This window comes from Sceloporus occidentalis, unplaced genomic scaffold (genome assembly GCF_023333645.1).
Source record: "Sceloporus occidentalis isolate IW3139 unplaced genomic scaffold, rSceOcc1.0.p SCAF_9, whole genome shotgun sequence".
Taxonomy (NCBI): domain Eukaryota; kingdom Metazoa; phylum Chordata; class Lepidosauria; order Squamata; family Phrynosomatidae; genus Sceloporus; species Sceloporus occidentalis.
This window is the reverse complement of record NW_028316989.1, coordinates 15412243-15434751: the sequence shown is the minus strand read 5'-3', so window position 1 is coordinate 15434751 and position 22509 is coordinate 15412243. Positions and strand designations below refer to the sequence as shown.

Genomic DNA, 22509 nt, shown 5'->3' with positions numbered 1-22509 from the left:
ATCTGCTCCTTCATCAATTGCTCTATTTGGATTTTATTTTAACTATGCAATTATTGCAAAATGCTCCGAAACCACTGGATGAAGTGTGGTGCATCTTGTTGTTATATGCCTTCAAATCAACTCTGACTTATGGTGATGCTGTCATTGGCTCTACTTGAAAAGATTTCTTCAGAAGACTCTTCACCACTGTGTTTCTGTTAGGATGAGAGTGTGTGACTTATTTCCATGGCTGAGTGGGGATTCACAATCTGGTGTCCCTAAATCCTAGTCCAGACTCCTCATTAGCTCTCACTAGCTTGCTACTGACTATGACTTGCCTAAGGTTAACTAGTGAGTTTCCACGGCTGAGCAGGGATTTGAACCTAGTGCTGGTCCAGCACTCAAACCACTACACTATGTCTGCATATCTTAAACAAACATTTTTGTGCTCTTTATGCTTGGAAGGTATTGTTGCTGCCATCAGGTTGTTTTTGACATATGGCTATCCCATGACACCCAACACACTGAAGTCCTGCCAAGTTCTTGCAAACACAAGAGCTCTGGCTTCCTTGATCAGGTCTATCCACCTACAATGTGGTCTTCCTCTTTTCCCACTGCCTTCCACTTTACGAAGCATTATTTTTCCCCACTTAGTCATGTTGTGTCATGGTATGTCCGCAGTACAGCAGCCTCACTTCTGTCATCTTGGTTGCTAGGAAGAGTTCAGGCTTCATTTGCTCTCATTTATTTTTCCTTTTGAAAGTATATTATATTAACTGAACTCTCTTTAAGAAGTGGTGACAGTTTAAATGCGTTCTCTTCCTGTAAGCTTTCCTCACTACTCATCTTCCACAACAACACACAGAAATCAGAAACACAATGACATGAATAAGCTTGACTTTCATATTTGGAGATATAATGGTGTCCTTGATGATCTTATCTAGTTCTTTCCTAGCTGCCTTTCCAAGTCTTAGGCTACATTTGCACAACAGAAATAATGCAGTTTGATACTGCTTTAGTTGCCATGGCTCAGTGTTATTGAATTGTGGATTTTTAGTTCTGTGAGATGTTCAGCTTTCTCTGTCAGAGAGCTCTGGTGCCACAACATACTACAAATCCCAGGATTCCATAGCATCGAACCATGGCTGTTAAAGCAGCACCAAACTGCATTGTTTCTGCAGTGCAGATGCAGCCCTAGTCTTCATCTGATATTCTGAGAACTGCAGCCTCCATTTTGATTTATGACTGAGCCAGGAAGATAGAAAATCTTTAATCTTTAACAATATTTTCACCATCCATTTTAAAGTTGTGTAAAGTTCTGTAGTTATGAGGGCATTAAAAATCCTAACATGAATGCTGGATTTTATTTCCCACTGGATTTCTTTTGAATCCTGGAGTCTTGAGGCACAGCACAAGCCAAGGCAGAGCTGCTTGGCCAATAGTTCCTACTATGATGTTCTTGCAATGCTCACCGCAGCACCTTTTTCTGTGCCACTTTATGTTACTTGTCACGGCAAGACAGGACAAAAGGAAGGTGCTCCAATCTAAAGGAACCGTGGACTTGGACACTGCTCACTGAAGCATCCAGCATTTACCCTGAATTCCTGGAGGAGATTTGGAGAAAAGCAGCCAGTTCAAACCTCTGTACTAAAATGGGCAAGAATCTGCCTTTGTACAAATGTTGTATGCCACTACAAACTTTGAACTGACAGTTCTACTGAGACCAGGTTAGCCCAAAAGCACAGAGAAGGGGCAAAATAACATATGTACAGGGAGCTAAGAGTTCATGTTTTTGTAGATGCTGTTAAAATAATACTAGTCTTACATGAGGAACAAATTGCAATGTCTAAGCACAGCAGGAGGGAAAATGCCCAAGAGTCTCTACCGCTGAGAGGTGAAGATGTCTTGCCATTCAACTCCTACAAAGGGGGTATTTGTAAAAGCACAGCCATGGACCCTGTGCAGCCCACCTCTGTATGTAGCTGACCATTCATGCTCTGACTGGTGCTGAGCATGCTTCGATTCTGCTGGCATGCATATACAGAAACTCTGGTGGAAAACCTGATTTCATGCAGAGCAAGCAATTTCTTTCTTTCTTTTTTTAAATGACTTGGCAAAGGTTTATTTAATAAAACACACAACTCACTTGTGAATGATGAGGTCTTATTCTCCAAGAAACCAAGGCTCAGGTGTTGCTCCTGCAATACTAATAAGCAGCAAAGCTCCAACATTACTGGGAACATGGCTTTGGATTTGCTGAGATGTCCTTTCCTACACTGTGGGCAACTGGGAATCATTGACAACTTGCTGGGATGTGGGGTTTTCTTCAGGCCACCTCACTTTTGTGCCCCTCATTGGCTCCCTTGTCTAGGTCCAAAGCTAACAATGAAACACTAGAAGGCCCAATGTTATCTTCCACTGGTTGCTGCTGGTTTCTGGGTTTTATAATGTTGGCCCAACCTCTCCATCAGGTTCATAGACAAAAGCTATGAACCTGGCTTTTCTGTAGACATTTGGTTGGTTGTCAATGGAAGGATGCCAAAGGAGACTGTCCATAGCTCACACTTAACATAATTCCTCTAAGGATCATAAGCAAAATCCAAAGATATACTTGACTGCAAATTTTTCAGTACACTGGGCTCTCCACATTTGCTGGGTTTAGGGGTGCAGGAAACGGAAGTGGAAAAAATGCAAATTGAAAAAAACAGCTAAGCCCTGGTCACAAAGAATATAACTACAGTGAATCTTAAAAGAGTGGGCAATTGTGTCCTGTTGGTTATCAGAGCCAATAGAAAAATGAACCATCTCTACTTTTCATAATGGCAGGACAATTCAGTGCTCTGTGTGTGACCCTCTTCACTATTGACCTGCAATGAAGAACAGCTAGTTTTATTTGTTCATTTGTCATTGGCCACAATTTCCCAGCAAATCCTGCGAAAGGACACAGGAAGAAGCCACTGGTCAGTTGGTCACTTGTCCTTCTACACAAAACCTGCCTAGTGGGTTTAGTTTCTGGAATGTACTCCTGTTCATTGGGTGGGTACTAGGATTGCCAGTTCGGGACCATTTCAGGCCCTGAGATTTTGGGGTCAAAACTGGAGATCTGGGACAGTCTCTAGAGATGTCAATAAGCATGATATACTAAGCATCAACTACATATGTATATTGAATATAATTGGAATTTTTTAAAAAGCAAGTGTAGCAAATTAGAAACACACTCATACACACAGAGCCTCCTTTCCTCCTTCCCAATTCCCCTTCCTTTTGTGCTATGTCTTCTAGACTATAGGCCTAAAGCCAAGGAGTGACCCACTGCTGACCTTTGCAAGGGGCTCTGAAAACATGAAGTCGAAGGCTTTCATGGCCAGCACCCATGGCTTTCTGTGGCTTTCCCGGGGTATGTGGCTGCGTTCTGGAAGAATCTATTCCTGACATTTTGTCTGCATCCGTGGCTGGCATATTCAGAGGGTGGCTTCCATGCCACCACCCTCTGAAGATGCCAACCACAGATGCAGGTCAAACAGCAGAAATAAATTGTTCCAGAACGGGGCCACACAGCCTGGAAAACCTATGGAAAACTATGGCTCTGAAAACCATTTTGACTGTAAAGAGGGTAAAAATGGTCCCTCCATATCCAGCAGAACCATGGAGAAGTCATTTGGACTACAATTACCAGAGTTCCCCAACAAGAACACCATACGGACTGGAGGATTCTGGGAATCTGAGTCCAAACTGAAACTGTTTTTTTTTTCTTATAAAGCCAGTAGGGATGGCCAATACGAGAAAACCTCTATGATCATGCTTTGTTTGGGAGCTTCTAGGCTTCCCATGGTCAACAGTTGAGTTCTTCAATGAACTCCCGACATGCTACAGCATGTTGTTGTATTCTTCCCATTAACTGTTGTATCACACGGTGAATTTGAAATACATAAATTCAATCCTCGGAGCAATTTTGACTGCACAGAAGCATTCCAAGCATAATTGCTGTGGGGTTCAACATTATCCGCCTCCTCTATTTTTCAGGTCAAGATTTACCTTTCTTTCTTCCCCTCATCCCCCCGCTATCACATCTTTATGTAACAGACGATGGGTAAATAATTTGTTGCCATGAAAAGCTAAGGTGAATACACTTATCTCCATAGAAATCCACTGCTACTACTTGACAGCGCTTTCCTCCTAGCTCTTCTTTCTTCCCTGTTTTGTTTGAAGACATCACACATTCCTCTCTTATGACTGTTCCTCCTCACTTCCTTGAAGCAAGGCTGGAAACCTGTTTATCTATATAAAAATCTAAACTGACAGCCCAAGGCAAGAGAAAATATTCCAGCAACGAATAGCAACAACAGAAGGATGAAGTACCAGCTGGCTTTTATAAAAGAGGGCTTCTGTAGAGTCCGGTTCCCTTTCATGTCACCTGGCCGGGGAGCAGGGATAGCCAGCCAACTCTTCTTCTCCCTCCAGCACCATCTCAGTACCGCCAGAAGATGCTGCTGCTGTTCCGTTCCTTGAAGTCATTTCAGATGTATGGCAACCCTAAAGTGAACCTATCATGGGGTTTTCATTGAAAGAGTTGTTCAGAGGAGGCTTGCCATTGCCTTCCCATGAGGTTGAGAGCATGTCTCTTGCCCAAGTCACTCAGTGGGTTACATGGCTAGGCTGTGAATCAAACCCCAATCTCCAGAGTCATAGTCCAACACTCAAACCACCACACAATGCTGGCTGATAAGGACCAGAAGAAAGGTCTACCTAGTCCATTCTCTCGCTGATCCTTGGCTCAGCCAGCAGCCTTTGAGAAGCCCACAAACAGTGGTTAAAAATATTCAGAATCCATCTCATCATAATACCTTTATTGCGCCAACCAAAAGGCATCAAAGACATCATGCAAGCTTTAAAAATTTTCACAGGTTTCTTTATCAGGCTGAGATGGTAAAACATCAAATGGCAAATGAAGTGATGATGTTGTGATGGTGTTTTGCAGCATCTTCATTCCGCTTTCGATGCTATGGGAGATGAGTGCAGATGAAGAGTGAGGTACCCACTGTGAGTAGGAACAATGATAATAAAGCAGAGGCCCTTTGGCTCCTTCACTTGAAATTACAAAGCAAACCCTTCAGAGAACTGTATTAGCATCTATCCAGTTTGAAGCTAAGTTGCATCTACACTGCAGAATCCATGCAGTTTGACACCGGTTTAGCTGCTATAGCTCAATGCTATAGGATGTTGGGATTTGTAGTTTTGTGAGCTATTTAGCCTTATCTAACAGAGAGCTCTGGTGCCACAACAAACTACATATCGCAGGAGGGAACCATGACTGTTAAACCACTGTCAAACTGCATTAAGTCTGCAGTGTGGCACCATCCTGAGCCTCTTGGGCAGGTCTCTGTACTCTCAGGGGTTGAAATAACTTTAAGGCAAAATCTCTCAACTGAAGCAAGACCAAGTTGCTTTACTTGGTGTTAGAGATGTGAAACCCTCAGAAAAGAATGCTGATTTTTTGCTTTACGGCCAACATGGCTGCCTCTACTACATTTCTTAAATGAAACAGACAATGACTCTCCTCTGCTAATGTTCCTCAGCAGCTCATCTTCATAGAGTTAGGCTGTGAAGATGAAGGTGAACCTGAAAGCACAGCCTTCCTTTCTCTTCCTGGCAGCTGGTCCACAAGAAAGCAAACCAATGACTGCAGAACTAATGATCAGGATCGAACTGTAGCTATGAGAAGACCCAGGTCGCAAGGGAGGTGTGCAGAGGAGGCACCTAGTTTCTTGGGAAGGTGTTAGAAGTATATACAGGAGTGCAACAATTACCTTTTAAACATAGATGAAATTAAGGTCTGAATAATAGAATCATAGAGTTGGAAGAGATAAGAGATCACAGTGGCCAACCAGTCCAACCCCATTGGCCATGCAGAAAGACACGACCACAGATGGTGATCCAGTTTCTCTTTAGAAAACTCCAAAGAAGGAGACTCCACCGCTCTCTGAGGCAGTGAGTTCCACTGTGAAACAGCGCTTACAATCAGGAGGAGGTTCTTCCTAATGTTTTCAGATACTGTCAAAAGGAATCTGCCTCCAGCTGTGGCTGTGGCCCACACAATTTTCTTTTCATTTCTTTCTCTAGAGGATCATTGAATCATAGACAACAAGGGCCATCCAGTTCAAATCATTCTGCCAAGCAAGGATACACTGTCAAAGCACTCTTGACAGATGGCCATCCAGGCTTTCTGTCAAACTTCCAAAGAAGGAGACTCCACCACCCTCCAAGTCAGCATCTTCCATTGTTGAGCAGCTCCGACTATCATGAAGTTCTTCCTAACGTTGAAGTGGGATCTCTTTTCCTGTAGCTTGAATCCATTGTTCTGTGCCCTAGTCTCTGGAGCAGCAGAAAACAAGGTTGCTCCATCCTCAATATGAGATCCCTTCAAATATTTAAACCTGGCTATCACATCACCTCTTAACCTTCTTTTCTGCAAGCTAAACCTACCCAGCTCCCTAAGCCACTCCTCAGAGGTTTCCAGTCCTTTCACCATTTTGCTCACCCTCCTCTGGACACGTTCCAGCTTGTCAGTATCCCTCTTGAATTGTCCAGAACTGGACACAATATTCCAGGTGCGGTCTGACCAAATCAGAATAGAGTGGTACTATTACTTCCCTCAATCTAGACACATATTCCTATTTATGCTGTCTAGAATCGTATTGGCATTTTTAGTTGCTGCGTCATGTAGATCAGCTTGTGATCTAGTAAGATCCTTAAAGGACATATTAAGGTAATACTATAATTCTTTGCTTTGTCTGCTGGCAGAAGAGAAGTCTTCACATCCTATTGTCAGAAGCACCTGCTATCAGCTTCGGCTGATATGCCAGCTGCGACCCTACTTAGGCCGAGAGGACCTTGAAACAGTGGTACATGCCCTGGTAAACTCTCGGTTGGATTTCTGTAATGCGCTCTACATGGGGCAACCCTTGTACCAAACCCGGAAGCTTCATCTAGTGCAGAATATGGCAGCTAGGTTGGTCACTGGACATTCCAGGGCCGACCATATAACGCCGACTCTGTATGATCTCCATTGGCTGCCTGTTCGCTTCCGAGCACAATACAAGGTGCTGGTTATAACCTATAAAGCCTTAAATGGCTTGGGCCCAGGGTACTTGGAGGACCGCCTCTCCCCATATAATCCGCCCCGCACACTCAGGTCATCTGGGAAGAGTTTGTTGAGGATCCCAACAACGAGATATGTGTCAACCTCACAAAGGGCCTTTTCCATCTCGGCCCCTGGGATCTGGAACACCCTTCCTGAGGAACTCCGCACCGCCACCTCCCTAGACCTCTTCAAAAAGAGACTTAAGACCTTCCTGTTTCGGCAAGCCTTCCCCGATGTCCCTTGATATTGGGACTCCCCCCCTATATGTACAACATTATCGAGTGTATCAGCTGGCCTGGTTTTGATGTATGGTTTTAATGTGTATTTTTGGAATGTTGTTATAAGTTTTATTTATGTATTGCAATTTTTATCCTGTATTTTGTATTTGTCATTGCAATTTTTACTGTACACCACTATGATCAACACGGAATAGCGGTCTATAAATAAAACTTATTATTATTATTATTATTATTATTATTATTATTATTATAAAATAGTCCCTATTCTGGTAAGAGCTTAACAAGAGCTACTTATATATCTCAGGAATCAAGATACATACTCCTCTTTAATAAAGGAGAGAGAAAAAAAGGAGAGGTGTTTTTGGTTTCTCCTCCATTTCTCTCTTAGAAGTAAAACACTGCCAGCAGGTCATATGATAGTGTTGTTGTTACCATCATTAAACAAGATATACTTTTTTGGTCTGCCTTTCTATCAATGACATATCAACAGCAGCTAACAAAACCAACCAACAACAATGAAACATATCAAACACATCACAAAATTAGCAATAAACCACAAGCATAAAAAGCAAGTATCCATTTTCATGGTGCAGATGGAAGATTTCACGTTTGAATGCTCCCCTCTTGCAAAATAACTCACTGCACAAAGAAAGCCAGAATGACTGAGGAGGCAAATCTAGAGCTCTTCACTCTAACATGACATTGCCTTTGGTATGAAGTGGAATGAAGAGTTTTAAAATTTATATATAGATATTTCCAGAGAAAGCTTTCAAATAGGAGAGATCACCCCACTTGCAGCCTTAAAATTATACCATTCGGGAAAAATTACACCATGTGATTCTCCCCCAGTTACATTTGGGACTACAAACTCCCCCAATCCCCCAGCCAGCCAAGATATTAGCCATGCTTCCTGAGGATTTTGGGAACTGCAGTCCTAAAAAGGAATGTCTCCAAGGTTTTGCATGTATGTTGCAGTCTTTAACACCAATTCACTCACCCGTGCGATCAGCTCTCCCACCATGCCAGTCCAGGTCCCATTAGCCTCAGGAACTCCATACACTCCGTCGCCAACTAAATGGATCTTGTAGTTGAAATGCAGGATCTCTGCCAGCTCCTTCAGCATGTCCACGCAGAAGCCTTCATAGCGGTCGTTCCCTTCCAGTTCTTGATGGTTGCCCTTCAGCATTAAGTAGGGGTTTTCCTGCATCGAAACTGGGCAGCTGTCATTCCCATCTTAGTCATGGAGTCACAACAGCACTAGATTTAGCACAAATCGGAAAGCAGGGGGACAGGCAATGCAATGGACACATGGGGATCCACTACGAAGGGGAATCAATCTCTGGGAAAAGATTCTCCAGACCCTTTCCTCCCTTTCATGTTAATACTGGTTTCAGTAAAGGGCAAGCTGGATCCAAACTGGCAAGCCAGGATCATGTTTGGTGGACCGAGAACTATCTCATTGTGTTTAAATGGCACTCATAATGGAAAATGACATTTCATGGGCTGTTCAGATTACTTTCTCTGTCTGAAATGGGAGGAGATGGGAAGGTCGTAGTGGAGTTATTGCTGTGGAACACAGCATAAAGTCAGATTGAGGGTGCATCTACACGGCAGAAACAATGCAGTCTTTAAATGCTGTAGCTCCATCCTATGGAATCCCAAGATTTGTAGTTTTACATGGTCTTCAGCCTTCTCTGCCAAAGGGTGCTGGTGCCTCACAAAACTACAAATCCCAGGATTGTGTAGAATGGAGCCATGGCCGTTAAAGGGGTGTCAAAGTGCATTGTTTCTACAGTGCAGATGCACTCCGAGAAGGTGAAATAGCTGCTAGCAACAGTGGAAACTGAGGACGTGGTGTGAAGGGCAGGTAAGTGAGATAATAATAATAATAATAATAATAATAATAATAATAATTTGTATTCCGCATTTTCACAAAGGAATCAAAGTGGATTCCAACAGTATAAATAAAAACAGTGATCAACCTATAAAAAAGATTAAACACCAGATAATAATCAATTGTGGATTATTTCTGCAGTGCAGAGGCAGCCTCAGAAGCTGCTGGCCCTCACTGGCAAAGGCTAATATCTAAAGGCCGGCTCCAAAATGCCAGGCCAGAAGAGGACATTGACATGACCCTCCATGCTTACCAGGATGGTGGTGACAATGAGCGTGGTGTTGAAAAGGCTCTCTGATATATTGGAAGAGAAGATCTGCTCATCCATGGTAAGGCCTTTGGTAACATGCCAGTGACCGATCTGCAAAGAGAAAGAAAGAGTAGAACCATGACATTTGCAGCGTGAATTGCTGTCTCTTTCTGCCATATGGCTGCGCTGACTGGCAACAATTGGGCCAGCCCTGCAAAATGCGGTTGCCAATGCTCCATTAGCTTTATGGTACACCCTACCAACATTATGTCAGGCTGAGAAATCAACTGCCACTTGACTTTGGCAGAGTCAGCCAGAATCTTAATACGAAAATGTAGTCCCGTTGCAGGCCTGGTTCCAAGAGATGCACAGTAGGAGAAACTAATGCTTAACAACCCTATCAGTGGGATACCCAGTAGTGTCTAGAAGGCAGATGGCATCAGAGGGAAGTGTCGAGGACGAGTTTGTAGCAAGCAGTGCTTGGTAAAGTTATTTTCAGCTACAACTCACATAATTCCCCAACCTACCTAACCAGTAGATGTGCTGGCTGGGGAGTCTGGGAGTTGTAATAGAAAGATAACTTTCTCAAGCTCTGGTTGGCATGGTTTCTTGGTATGGAAGCAAATGTATTTCCAAGCCTTCTGCTGTTCTGCTGCAACTTTGTAAGATGTTCCAGAGCTAAAGCACACTCCTCATTGACAGGTTCATCCACAGATGACCTTGATCTCTTCTCTTCTGTGGCTACTGCCTGGAGATCAATTAACCCTTTGCAAATGACACCATTCAAGGTAATCATCTCCAGCAATCGAACACAGAGTCTAGTCTGCCCTCTCTAAACTCACATGCTATTCTTATTAAACCTAATTTACACTCTCCAGTGCCAGGGGATTGGAGCCATAAATCCTTCCTGACAAATTGGGAGGGCCTCTGTCTTTCCCCTTCCTGCACCAGAATGATCACAAAACCAAGGAGAAAGTATCTGAAGCACTGTGTTGCTAGTGATCCCATGATGTTTTAAAACCGGAGAGAGTGGCTTCCAATTTGATTCTGTCCCTCATTAAAGCTGACCTTGCTTTATTTCTCACCTCAGACATTGTCCCTCTTGGTTTAAGAAACAGTGCCATAGTTAATTCAGATACACTGCTGTGGAGGTGAATCTGCATGAACAAAAACAAAGCCCTCTGAATTTCGTTCAGGTCTTTTGTGAGCTTTGCCGATGGCTGTGAGTGACATTAATTTTATTAAGACGGAGCTCCTAAGGAAGCTCACATCTAAGGTCTTCTAAGGCATCAGATTTGAATGAAACAGCTGCTCAGGTTTAGTAATAATGCTGATGCTTAACCTTTACGTAGTTTCAGAAGTTTAAAGTGCTACATCTGCATTATCAACTTGTAATTCTTACGACAATCCTGCAAGTTCAATATTGTTATTTCCTCATACTAAGGATGCGGATGGGGGAACTGAAGTTAATTGTGACTTACCTAAGGGCACTGAGTCAAGTCATGACAGAAGCTACATTTGAACCAGGGACTTCTGTGTTTGCCACTCTGTCTCTTAGGAACTGCATTACAACAGCATCACTTTGAAATTACTACTATTCAACATTTGTCTAAGAACCTGGGAGTATAAGGCAAGATTTACTTGATCAGGAAAATAAGCATCTCATCTCCAGATGTAGGATCATAACCAACAAAAGGAGAAAGTCCCTGCTTCAGATCTTGAAACTGGATTAATCATACCACCCTTTTCTCAGCTGTAGCACTCCCCATCTGTGATTTATGGGGAAATCATACTGAGTTACCTTACAGAATCATTGTGAAGCAGGTGTGGGAACTTTGTAACTCTCTAGATATTGTTGGGCAGTGAATCCCAAAAATACAATAGACCCTCTGTATACATGGGGAATCCATCCCCCTCCACATATTGCAAAAGCCGCAGGACCTCAAGTCCTGTTTGTTTTAATGGCTGTGTGCTCCTGCGTGTGGTGCAGCGCATGCGCCACTATAACACCCAGGGCTTGCTGTCCGTGTGAGCTTAAAGCTGGAAATGGCAAGTCCATGTATGGGGCAGATGCGCTGTACTAACCAATATAGCCTATGGTGAGTATGCTGGGTCTTGCAGCCCAACAATATTCAGGGGGTCACATGTTTCCTACCCCTGCATTAAGAGTTACTACACTATATTGTACAGAAAAGCTTTTGACACTATAAAAACAACAACGTACATGGGTGTTCTTGTTAACAAGTGTCTTCTTTTTCATACACATTTAGGCATATCCTGCCTGAACTCACATGTGGAAATGCCAGTAAATTCTGCTTGCATTTTGCAAGAATATATTGCAGTCCTGGTGCAATCTTTGTGGGCCACTCCCTGATTCAGGCACAATGCAAAGAGGGATAGAATTCCCATAATCCACAGACTCCTTTGCTATTGTTAATTATTGTCAGGTTGACTTCAGTTTATGGTGATCCCATGAATGAGAGACCTCCAAGTCACCCTATCAACAACCACTCTGCTCAGGTCATGCAGACTCAGGTCAACCATAGCTTCTGTGATGGAGTCTATCCATCTGGAATGTGGTCTTTTTTTCCCTACTGCCTTTTGCCTTACCATGCATTATTGTCTTTTCTGGTGAATCATGTCTTCTCATGATATATCCAAAGCATGACAGCCTCAGTTTAGTCACCTTGGCTTCTAGGAAGAGTTCAGGATTTGTTTTAGGAACATCTATTTGTCTTTTTAGCAGTCCATGGATTCCCAAGATCTTTTCTCCAGCACTATACTTCACAGGTAGCTGAGACAGTGACATCTTTGCTTTCTGATTGTTCAACGTACATAAACTTTGTTTCATGAACAAAATAATTTTAAAAAAATATTGTATAAAATTACCTGCAGGCTATGTGTATAAGATGTATATGAACCATTCATGAATTTAATGTTTTGACTAAGGTCCTATCTCCAAGATATCTCATTATGCATGTTTATGCAAATACAGGTATTCCAAAATCCCAAAGAATCCAAAATCCACACACACACACACATATGACTGTGGAAAAGAAAGTTGGAAGCCATCTTTTCTATTATTACTATTTTGTATACTACTTTTTCATTTCTTTCTATATTTTCCTTTTTTTTTTGTTTCCCTTCTTTCTTGCTTATGTTTTATTTAATTATTCAGAACTTTTAGTGTATGTAGAACATTCTTAATAAAAACGACGTCTAAAAAAAAATCCCTGAAGCAATTGTCTTAGATCATGCCGGTGCATTAAATCCTACAAATCCCTTATGAAATGAGGAAGGGATGGGTAGCCCCTGTCAGATGGAGACAAGATTCACCTTGTGATCACAACTGCTTGAGTGATAATGAAAGAAAGGGCAGGAACTGGATGTGACCTCTACCAGTGCCAGAAGAAAAGTGTGTGCACTCTGCCTACTGAAAATCAGTGTGGTTTTGCTGGTACATCTCTCCCGACTCAAATGCCACTTGAATCCCACTTCAGTTTAATGCGATAATCAGTTTAAGTGCAATCTAAACCAGTTTAAGTGAGCACGTAATAAGAGTGTGGTCTACTGTAACTAGATTAGTGTTAACTACACTGGAGCAAAGTTTTCAGATAGAGTCAAAAAGAATCTGTCTTCAGCTGTAGCTGTAGACCGCATGATTTCCTTTTCATTTCTTTCTCTAAACCAGTGGTTCTCAACCTTTTAGGCCTCCAGATGTTTTGGACTTCAGTTCCCAGAAGTCCCAGTCAGTATGCTCATTGTTCTGGAATTCTGGGAGTTAAAGTCTCAAAACTCTAGAGGGCCAAAGGTTGAGAACCACTGCTTTAGAGGATCATAGAATCATAGAGCTGGAAGAGACCACAAGGGCCACCCAGTTCAACCCCATTCTGCCGAGCAAGGATACACAGTTCAAGCACTCCTAATAGATGGCCATCCAGGCTTTCTTTCAAAACCTCCAAAAAAGGAGACTCCAGCACCCTCCAAGGCACCATATTCCACTGTTGAACAGCTCTTACTATCATGAAGTTCTTCCTAATGTTGACATCCCTTCAATATGACATCCCATTTAAACATGGCTATCCTGTCACCCCTTAACCATCTCTTCACCAGACTAAACATGCCCAGCTCTCTAAGCCACTCCTCACAGGGCTTGATGGTATCTAGACCTTTGACCATTTTGGTTACCCTTCTCTGGACATGGTCTAGCTTGTCCACATCCTTCTTCAAATTTGGTGACCAGAACTAGCCACAGTAAACCAGGTGAGTTCTGACCAAAGCAGAATACAGTGGTACTATAACTTCCCTCGATCCAGACACTATACTATATAAAAGCTCTGTGTAGCCTGGAACTTGGGCACAAGGACTTCTCACTTCCACACGAATCTGCCCATTCCCTCAATCTGTTGAGACTTGGCTATGTCACCTTCTGTTAAAGATTAGGTAGATGGACCTGGTACCCAGAGGCAAGAACTTCTTCTCATTGGTATTGCCCTGGCTTTAGAACCTCTCCTTTAGGCTGCACACCCAGAATAGTTATCATTGAGCAAAAACCATTGCCGCAAATGTGCAGCTTCATCCACAGGAGGCAGATTGTGCACAACCATCTTGATGACTTAAAAGACGGGAAAGCCAAACAATTACATCCGTGCTGGAAATGGTGCTCCTGAGGATTGGTAGTAGCTATCAGTGTTTTCCTCAGAAAATGAGGGTATGTCATTATGGTGACTGTAATTCTTCCCCTTGAGAAGTCAACACTGTAGTGTTGTTTGAGAAGATATAAGGAGGGTATATAATGAGAGCCAATGTGGTGTAGTAGTTTGAGTGTAGGACTCTGGAGATAGGGTTCGATTCCCTGCTTGCCCATGGAAACCTGCTAGTGACCTTGGGTGAGTCACAAGGGCTAAACAGACCATCCCTAATGGGTGACCTGCAGCTGCTCCTTTTAGCACTGATTTGGTACCACAGCAACTACATGCTGTGGCTCCAATCTGGCCTTTCTGTGGCACAAAAAGGAGCTGCAAAAAAAAAAGCTCCTTTCTGCGCCTCGGAAATGGTGCCATAGCCACCGGTGCTGTGGCTTTCTGGCGTTCCTTTGGTGCTGCATCATCTGGACACAGTGCCAGAGGAGTGCCGTGCCACCGCCCCACCATGTGGTGCAGTGCATGGTGTCACACTGACATGGGAGTAGAATCAGGGCATGCGTTGTGTGGGCACCATGCCCCCACTCAGTCCCCAGGCTGGCCTTTATCACCGGTCTGTGCACCTTGACACTCTCAGCCTCAGAAAACCCCACACTAGTTTGACTTTAGGGTCTCCATAAGTCGGAAATGACTTGAAGTTACACAACAAGAACAGTGATGGGTACCAGTACTGAGGGAAGTGGCACAGGTAGGCTGAATGCCATCATGGGCAAAGAGGCAACCTTCTCTGTGGCTGCTCCCAGACTGTGAAACTCACTTCCATGGGAGGACTGGTTAGCCCCTTCTCTGCTTTCTTTCTGCCGACAAGTGAAGATGTTTTTATTTGGACAAACTTTTCCATTTTCAATTCTAATTTTAATTATGAAGCTGTAGTGCTTGCGTATGTGTGTGTGTGCATGGGAGGGGCATGCTGTTCTTTTTTAAATCTTTTATTGAAATTATGTTTTCAATATGTTTTAAAATTTTTATAACCATTTGAAAGCATGTTTTTCATAATACCCATGTTTAATTCCTTTTCAACTTTGGTAAATCAATGTTTTAGCAGCATCTTTGTTGGATTACTGTAAGCCACCTTGAATTCCCATTTTTGGGAGAAAGGCAAGATATAAACTAGATAAATAAATGAATGATTTTTGGGGACGTGAGTCAAGGGAACAATTTTGGGCATTTTTTACCATTCATAAATAAATAAGTCATAACTTTTCTCTCAATTTTAGCATTAGCCTTCCTTTGGGCCTAGCCATTTAATAAACAACATCAAGCTACCTTTTAAGTAAGTTCCTGTCATAGATTTAGTGGCTTTCTTTTATCTCTCTCTCTCTTTCCTTGTGCTGTTTTGTTGACTGTTCTACACTTTTTAAATAAATACTTATCCCCTTTCCCTGTGTTTTATGGCCTTTTTAAGGATGAAAATGATAAGATACCAGTAAAACTTTATCATGGTAGTAAGATGCAAATTGCTCAAAGGAAATAAAAGTGGACCACCTACAGTTCTTTTAGGAAGGTGGGATGCAAGTATAGCCCACTGTATAAGTGTCTAGGGAAGTTGAACATGTCAACTACAAATTCCAGCATATTGACTGGGGTATTCTGGGAAATGTAGTCCAGAAAAGTTAACTTTCCTGAGCATTGATCATGTTTGCCCTAGCAACCTTTCAATAATCCCGACAAGTGCTTTCTGTTAGGAAGACCAGTGTTACAGTTCTTCTGTTAAAGATGAAAAAAGCCACCCAAGAGTGTCCAGCTGAAAACCACCCATGGATCTGACTATTGTGTAGAGACTTCTGCAAAGCAGCATCCAACTTCCTACCACCTGCATCCTTTCTTTGATTGTAATAATTGGGTCCTATTCATCTTCCCCATCTCCCCCTTTCCCTGGACCTCAAATCTTCTCCAGTCCTTTAATAACAGATTAGCTTTAATTCTGACAACCCTCCGCAAAGTCTGTAATTTATTCTTTCCCTGGTGAAATTAATTGGCTACTGCTGCTGTTGCCTCTTCTGACAGCAAAGCTGGCGTGACCCTTGCTTTGTAGAATAGTGTGGAAGTTCAACATTTCAGCATGCCAAGGTTATTGCACTTCAAACTGTGCTTACTCTGACTCAGAGGTGACCTTCTAAATAGCCTGGTAATGACACTAATCGACTCCCACCATCCTTGGTCTCTGAAGCTGGATCTTTCAGAGAACACCCAAGCACCGTATCTTTTCTTTCTGATGGTGGGAATGAAGGGCAAATGGGACTGTCACACGCACCATGTGATTTGCTCCTTTTTCTGCCAGAAAAAACATTGGAAGCTCCCACACCAGCAGAGAATACCGTAGCGGATAAAACTAGGAATGGAAAGAATATCCACAAGAGTATTTGCAACGGCTGAAAAAGGAACTTCTTGAATGAAAGGAAACTACAGTGAAGACACTCTTGTGCAATGGGAATTCCAACGTTCAGGACTTATTCTGCAATGGAGGGGGAAATCTGCATGGGCTGTGAAGAAAACATGATTCGCTGTTCAGATAATGTTGGTTTCTGCACAATATTTTGTTTGCGTTGAAGTGCCAAACGTCTGTACTATCTTCAAAAATTGCAATTTTCAAGGACACTCTCACAGCAAAGAGAAAATGGATTAAATTATTCTTTCCTATGAGGACAAAGTTAACCAATGTTTACATCCTTAGAGAGAGGAGGGAGGGGGAAAGTCACAACTCCCCCTTTCCATTGGTTTTCCATGCTCTTCTCCCTCCAAACGCCTAGGGAATATTGGCCACTATGGTTGCACCCGCACTGCAGAAATAATGCAGTTTGACACCACTTTAACTGCCACAGCTCAGGGCTATGGGATTCTGAGAATTGTAGTTTGTTGTAGCACCAGAGCTCTCTGGCAGAGTAGGCTAAATGTCCCACAACTCTAAAATCCCCAGAATTCCATTGCATTAAGCCATGGCAGTTGAAGTAGTGTCAACCTGGGTTATTTTTGCAGTGCAGTTACAGCCTAAGAGTTCAAAAAGACTGGGGAGAGATCCATTTGAGATCCCAGCAGGGGGAGGGAGGGATGTTAACCTTTCCAACCATACGTTTCCCTGCTTGAAATGCTCTTACTTGACCCAACAAGCTGCTGCATGCCCCATAAAATAAAGCAAGTCCATGCAATGTTTTGTCTAATGGGGCAAATCATAGTTTTGCTGGGCTTTACATTTTGCTCAGTGGGTGTGAGAATCTCTGAGGTGACAATTAGGTTTGCTATTTTTAAAAAACAAACAGCCAGAGATCTGATCATGAATCTCTTTGAGTGTCATGTTTATTATGCCCTTTTGAAGGGAGATAAGGAAGAAAAACAGTGCCAGGAAAAAGCAGCAAGTGGATCTTCCTTTCCCATGCACATGATTTCTATCCCCTCTGGCTTTCTGCTCCTGGAAGTGAAGAAGCCTTCAGAATCCTTAACAGGTGGTACATTTGATATGAAATCAGTATTGCATAGCCTGGCTCTAAGATAATGCCAGGAATTTTTCTCATTTTCCCCTCTGTTTCAGGCTGCACTGGGACCTTGGAGGAAGTCCAAGGCAGGACTGCCTGTCACTTTGTTCAGCTTTTGAAGCCCCAGATGCAAAATGAATTCATTCTTCCTTGCAAGCAAGACCTTTGGGCAGACCACTGGAAGATAAACTTAAGGCCACATGAGAAACCAGGAGAGGACAAATCTTGTTTCCAGAGGCAATGCGGATTCTCTAGAGGTCCACAGTGATGGAGGGAGATAATAAGAACTATGGGGCATTCAGGAGTGCAGCGATGGAGGTGAAGGAGATAAGCCATGTATTGCAGTGATTATTCAAAATGTTAGTGGACAGGTGAGCCTGGGATGGCACCTGGATCTCCCCTGGCCCATAACTTAATGGTAATAGTGGATGGACTACAGATCACTACAATGACATGACTGTCCTACTGCTGTACATCTTGCACTCTGCCCAACTGTCCATCCCCAATCTCTCTGTAGACAAGAAATATATGTAAGAAAAGAAGCAAGCAAGCAACTGGAACAACAAGAAGGAGCACTCTGCTAGTGTAGCTTGCTTAACTCCTTTGCCGTGACCCCAGAAAGTGGTAGGATGAGTCCACAGACACTGAAAGAGAAATGTCGGTCTGTAAAGGTATTTGGCTCCAGATCCTCCTCCCTACTGCAAACCCTGAGCCATCATTGAGGCAAGTCTCCCAACTGAGGTAAGAGAGTTTCTATGGACCTCAATGGATTTGGCTGGGACAATCGTCACACTAGTGAGCTCTTAGCCACCAGTGGAATGCAGCCTACTGAGAATTTCTCTGAAATGGATTACAACCTTCATTCTGAAGAGGTTCGCCAGTCTTGTTCTTTGTGACCTTGACTGAAGTGAAAACCGTGTGACCTTTGAGTTGGTTATTGGTTATGCTGCCTAGATGTGAAGGAAGTTATAGTTTCACAACAGCTCTATTGCCCTTTGCTCCTCTAGATGCTAGCCTCAATAAGTCATCCATTTAGCATATGGATTTAGAAGATGTATACCCCATGCTTTTGAATCCCACAATCTAAGGAAATAAAAAGAGATTATGACTCAGTGCATTCAGTGCATTCCTAGCCATGATGGTTCAGGTTCAGAAGGACCATGGCACTGAACGTCAGCTCCTGGGGAGCAAAATGAGGAGGGAGCTACTGTCTGCACATCCTGCTTATGGACTTCCTGGAGACATCTGCCTGGCTATCATGGAAATTAGATGACCCAACACGGCCTTTCTTTCATTATTAAAAATGCAATCCTGCCAGCCTTGTTCTTCTGGCATACAGCAAAGCCCCAAAATATCCTTCATTTCACTTCTGTAGACTCGGGGCAAACTGTATCTGAAGTTGATGTTTTTTTTCTGGGGGAAAAGAGGAGGAGGGGAAGAAACAAAACCTGCATTTTAACTGAGCAAACAAAACCTACAAGAACCTTCCCTGCCAGGATATGTCAGTGGCGCCTCCCCTCCATAGAGCTCCACACTGCCTTGAAAGCACAGGCCTACAAATACCAGCCTGATTAATGGTTTGCCAAGAAGGAGCAGCCTCGTGGGTTTGTATCCCCAAGCTACCGTTGATACAGAGAAGAGATGACATGCAGTGTCCTTTGTACCCTCTAGTTACCAAACCCCTATCTTCCATCTTCCTAGCCTGCAAGCAATGCTGTGTGCAGACAGCCTTGAATATTCATGGATGGGAGGACTTGCAAGAGAATGGCCCCGGCTCTGCCTGAAATGAAGGTAAATTCACTTTGCGCTCGTGGCACATTCATCACGACAGTGCCTTCTTCTGCCACAAACACAGGGAGGAAAATAAAGGTATTATCATTTACTTTTGAAGACCATTGTCATTGCTAACGGTGCATTTTTTAAAAAAGAAAGAGAAACCCTTTTTTTTTTGCCCAAGCTATGGAGAGGCAATAGGCATACAGCTCTTTATTAGCACTTGAGTCTAGTACAGATGTGGTGACAGAATTCCTGGCCTGGATCTTGTGCAAAGGGCACTGAGAAGCTGACCTCTTGCATTTCCAATTGAATTGGTACAGCCTCCTCCATATGGATGTGCTCTCGGTCTACTGGACCACAACTCCCATTATCCCCTGCCAATAAAATCAAGCTAGCTGGCTAATGGGCATTGTAGCAGCAGGCCTGGTGGCTTGATGGATGGTGTAGTCCAACATATATGGAAGGGAACCAGTTGTAGAAGGCTGTTTTAGACATTGCCCTTATTTGAGCTTGCTAAATAGATGCAAGTAATCAATTTGATGAGAGCCAATGTGTTGTAGAGCTTTGAGAATTGGACTACAACTCTAGAGATCAGGGTTCGATTACCAGCTCAGTCATAGAAACCCAGTGAGTGATCTTGGGTGAGTCACATACTGTCAGCCACAGAAAACTCTCTGATAGATTCACCTTAGGGTCGCCATAAGACTTGTAGGAACGTAACAATAACAATAATCAATGTGATACATGGTTTGGTCCCTAGCTTCTGCTCTGTTGCAGCAAGTGCTTAAGGCAGTAGGAGAAAGATGTGGGGTACCATAAATGTGATGTGTTCTGTGTTTTTCCATCCGTCCAGATGCTGCAACTCTCTAAGAGTTATACAGAGGAATAATGGCTATATTAGTCCAGGAACCAACAGGCCACTTGGCCTAAGATGGCAGTAGGGATTCAATACTTCACTAATTTCATTTTCTCAGCAACTTTCTGACTACTTGAGAAAGTCTTCCAAAACTGTCTAGTTTTTGAGTATTCACAGTTTGGGACTTATTCTGCACAAAATTCACACTTCTTGTACACAAAACTCAGCTTTTTAGCACATGAAGTACCATTTTCTGTGCAGACAATAATATTCCAGTGCAGCTATTTTATTTTCTGCACAGAAAATGTTGTTTCCTGTGCAGAAAATGATATAATTGGGGACTTATTCTACGTGGAATTCATATGTATTTGTGTGTGTGCAGAAAACTACATTTTCAACACAGGAAACATGCAGAAAAGTAATATTTATGTGCAGAAATACTGTTTTACGCAGAGAAAATGATGTTTCCTGTGCAGAAAAAGGTGTATTCTATGCCAAAAATGTGTGCAAATTTTGCACAGAATAGGTTGTGAACTGTGAAGATTCTCATAGAATCAAGATTCTCCTGGTTAGAATTTCCTGACATTTGATGAAGAGGTTAATTTTAATTTAATTTATTTTTTTACTATTTTTCAAATCTTCTCAAAAGATATATTCTTTCCATCCCCAGGTGGTAGTAGTTCAGCAGAGTTTCAGGTCGATCTGAAGGAGATCTATCTGCCTGGGGAAACTATTTTCATCACCATGGACTTAGAAATGGATGATGATGATACTTATGATGAATTTGCATCCCAATTCCCCCCCAAATTGGGACTCTGAGCAGCTTACAATTTTAAAAAAATATATAGACAAAGTGAACAGGGACACAGAACTAAACTATCCACAGTATTAAACCATAGTATCCATTCACACACTTAGCCCTTTCCATAGCTGGAGTGTGTGCTTTGCCACGAAGAGAGGAAACTTCTTGAGTGGCTGGAAATTCCTCTCCCATATGCACTCAGCCAGTTTAGACTAAATAAGAAACCGTGTTGGGACCTGCTATGTAAATATATTAAATATTAAATCACTTAACGCTGCAGGCTTCTCTGGCCAGCAGCAGCACCGGAGAGGAGGATGAAAAGCCTTAAGCGACGTTAATTTGCTCGCTGGCTGAGATCTGGATCCGCTTTGAGATTCTGCTGAATTTCCTATCAAAGCGGATGAGCAGAAACAGCCCCAGCAACTTAGGAAGAGGCAGAGAAGGAGGGAAAAAGTGGGGGCAGATGGGGGGAAACCCATCAGAGGCAGACAGCTCCTGCCTAGGTAGCAGTAATGCTTTGAACAACCTTTAATAGCAGTCAGCTAATTTGACCCATGGGAACGGCAGGTCTCTGGGACACAGGCAGTCAACTCTCCTTAGGGAGGCTGCGGTCAGTTTTGCCAAACAGTTCCTAATTATATCTATTTTAAAATAATAGCACTGAAATTTCTCCCAGGGCTGATGGCGAAGGAGAAAAGGAAAGGATAATCAGAAGAGCTGGGGTCCATAAATTAAGGTTGCTGCTACGTTCTGCCACTCAGGGGAGAGGCAGAGAGAAGTATTTTGAATTCCTACTGAGTTTCCAGGTGCTTTTCTGTATACTACCGAAAAGTTCCACGTACCATTCCAAGGGAAATCCCAAATTGGACATTGTGTTTAATCTTCATGAACCAGGATGAGCCATTTTAGATCCCCGGAGTAATTATTGTTTTGTTACAAAATCAGCAAAGAACTGGACTACAAAGGAGGCATTCTACAACATTATCATCTGATGAATTCTAAACAATGTGCTCGGGTTTCAGCCATTTGCCATGTGGATTTTTTTTTAACTGACAAAACATGACTGGGATAAAAGATGTCCCAACAAATCTATATCAGGTTTGTGAAGCCAAAGGCTTTCATGGACGGCATCCATAGTTTTTTGTGGGTTTTTCAGGCTTTGTGGCCATGCTCTAGAAGAGTTTATTCCTGATGTTTCGCCTGCATCTGTGGCTGGCATCTTCAGGTGAAATGTCAGGAATAAACTCTTTTAGAACACAGCCACATAGCCCAAAATATCAGGTTTGTTTTTGACCCAGCCAACATAATGTATTGGGAATACGCCCAAAAGTGTTTCATGCTGTTTTTTGTTTCAGTGAACCAGGATGTCAAGAACTATATGTATCATACTCTGGAGTCA

General features: G+C 42.8%; 1 protein-coding gene across 4 annotated transcripts in view; it reads right to left on the bottom strand.

The window, feature by feature from the left end:
• GRIK4 (glutamate ionotropic receptor kainate type subunit 4) overlaps positions 1-22509 on the bottom strand; it is a 416936-nt gene that overhangs the window by 49603 nt on the left and 344824 nt on the right. For all 4 annotated transcript variants that reach the window (XM_089537351.1, XM_089537353.1, XM_089537354.1 and 1 more), the window contains 2 exons: positions 9507-9614; positions 8357-8560 (listed from right to left, as the gene is read on the bottom strand). In XM_089537351.1, coding sequence (XP_089393477.1) covers positions 8357-8560; positions 9507-9614 — 312 coding nt within the window. The remainder of the gene's footprint in view (positions 1-8356; positions 8561-9506; positions 9615-22509) is intronic.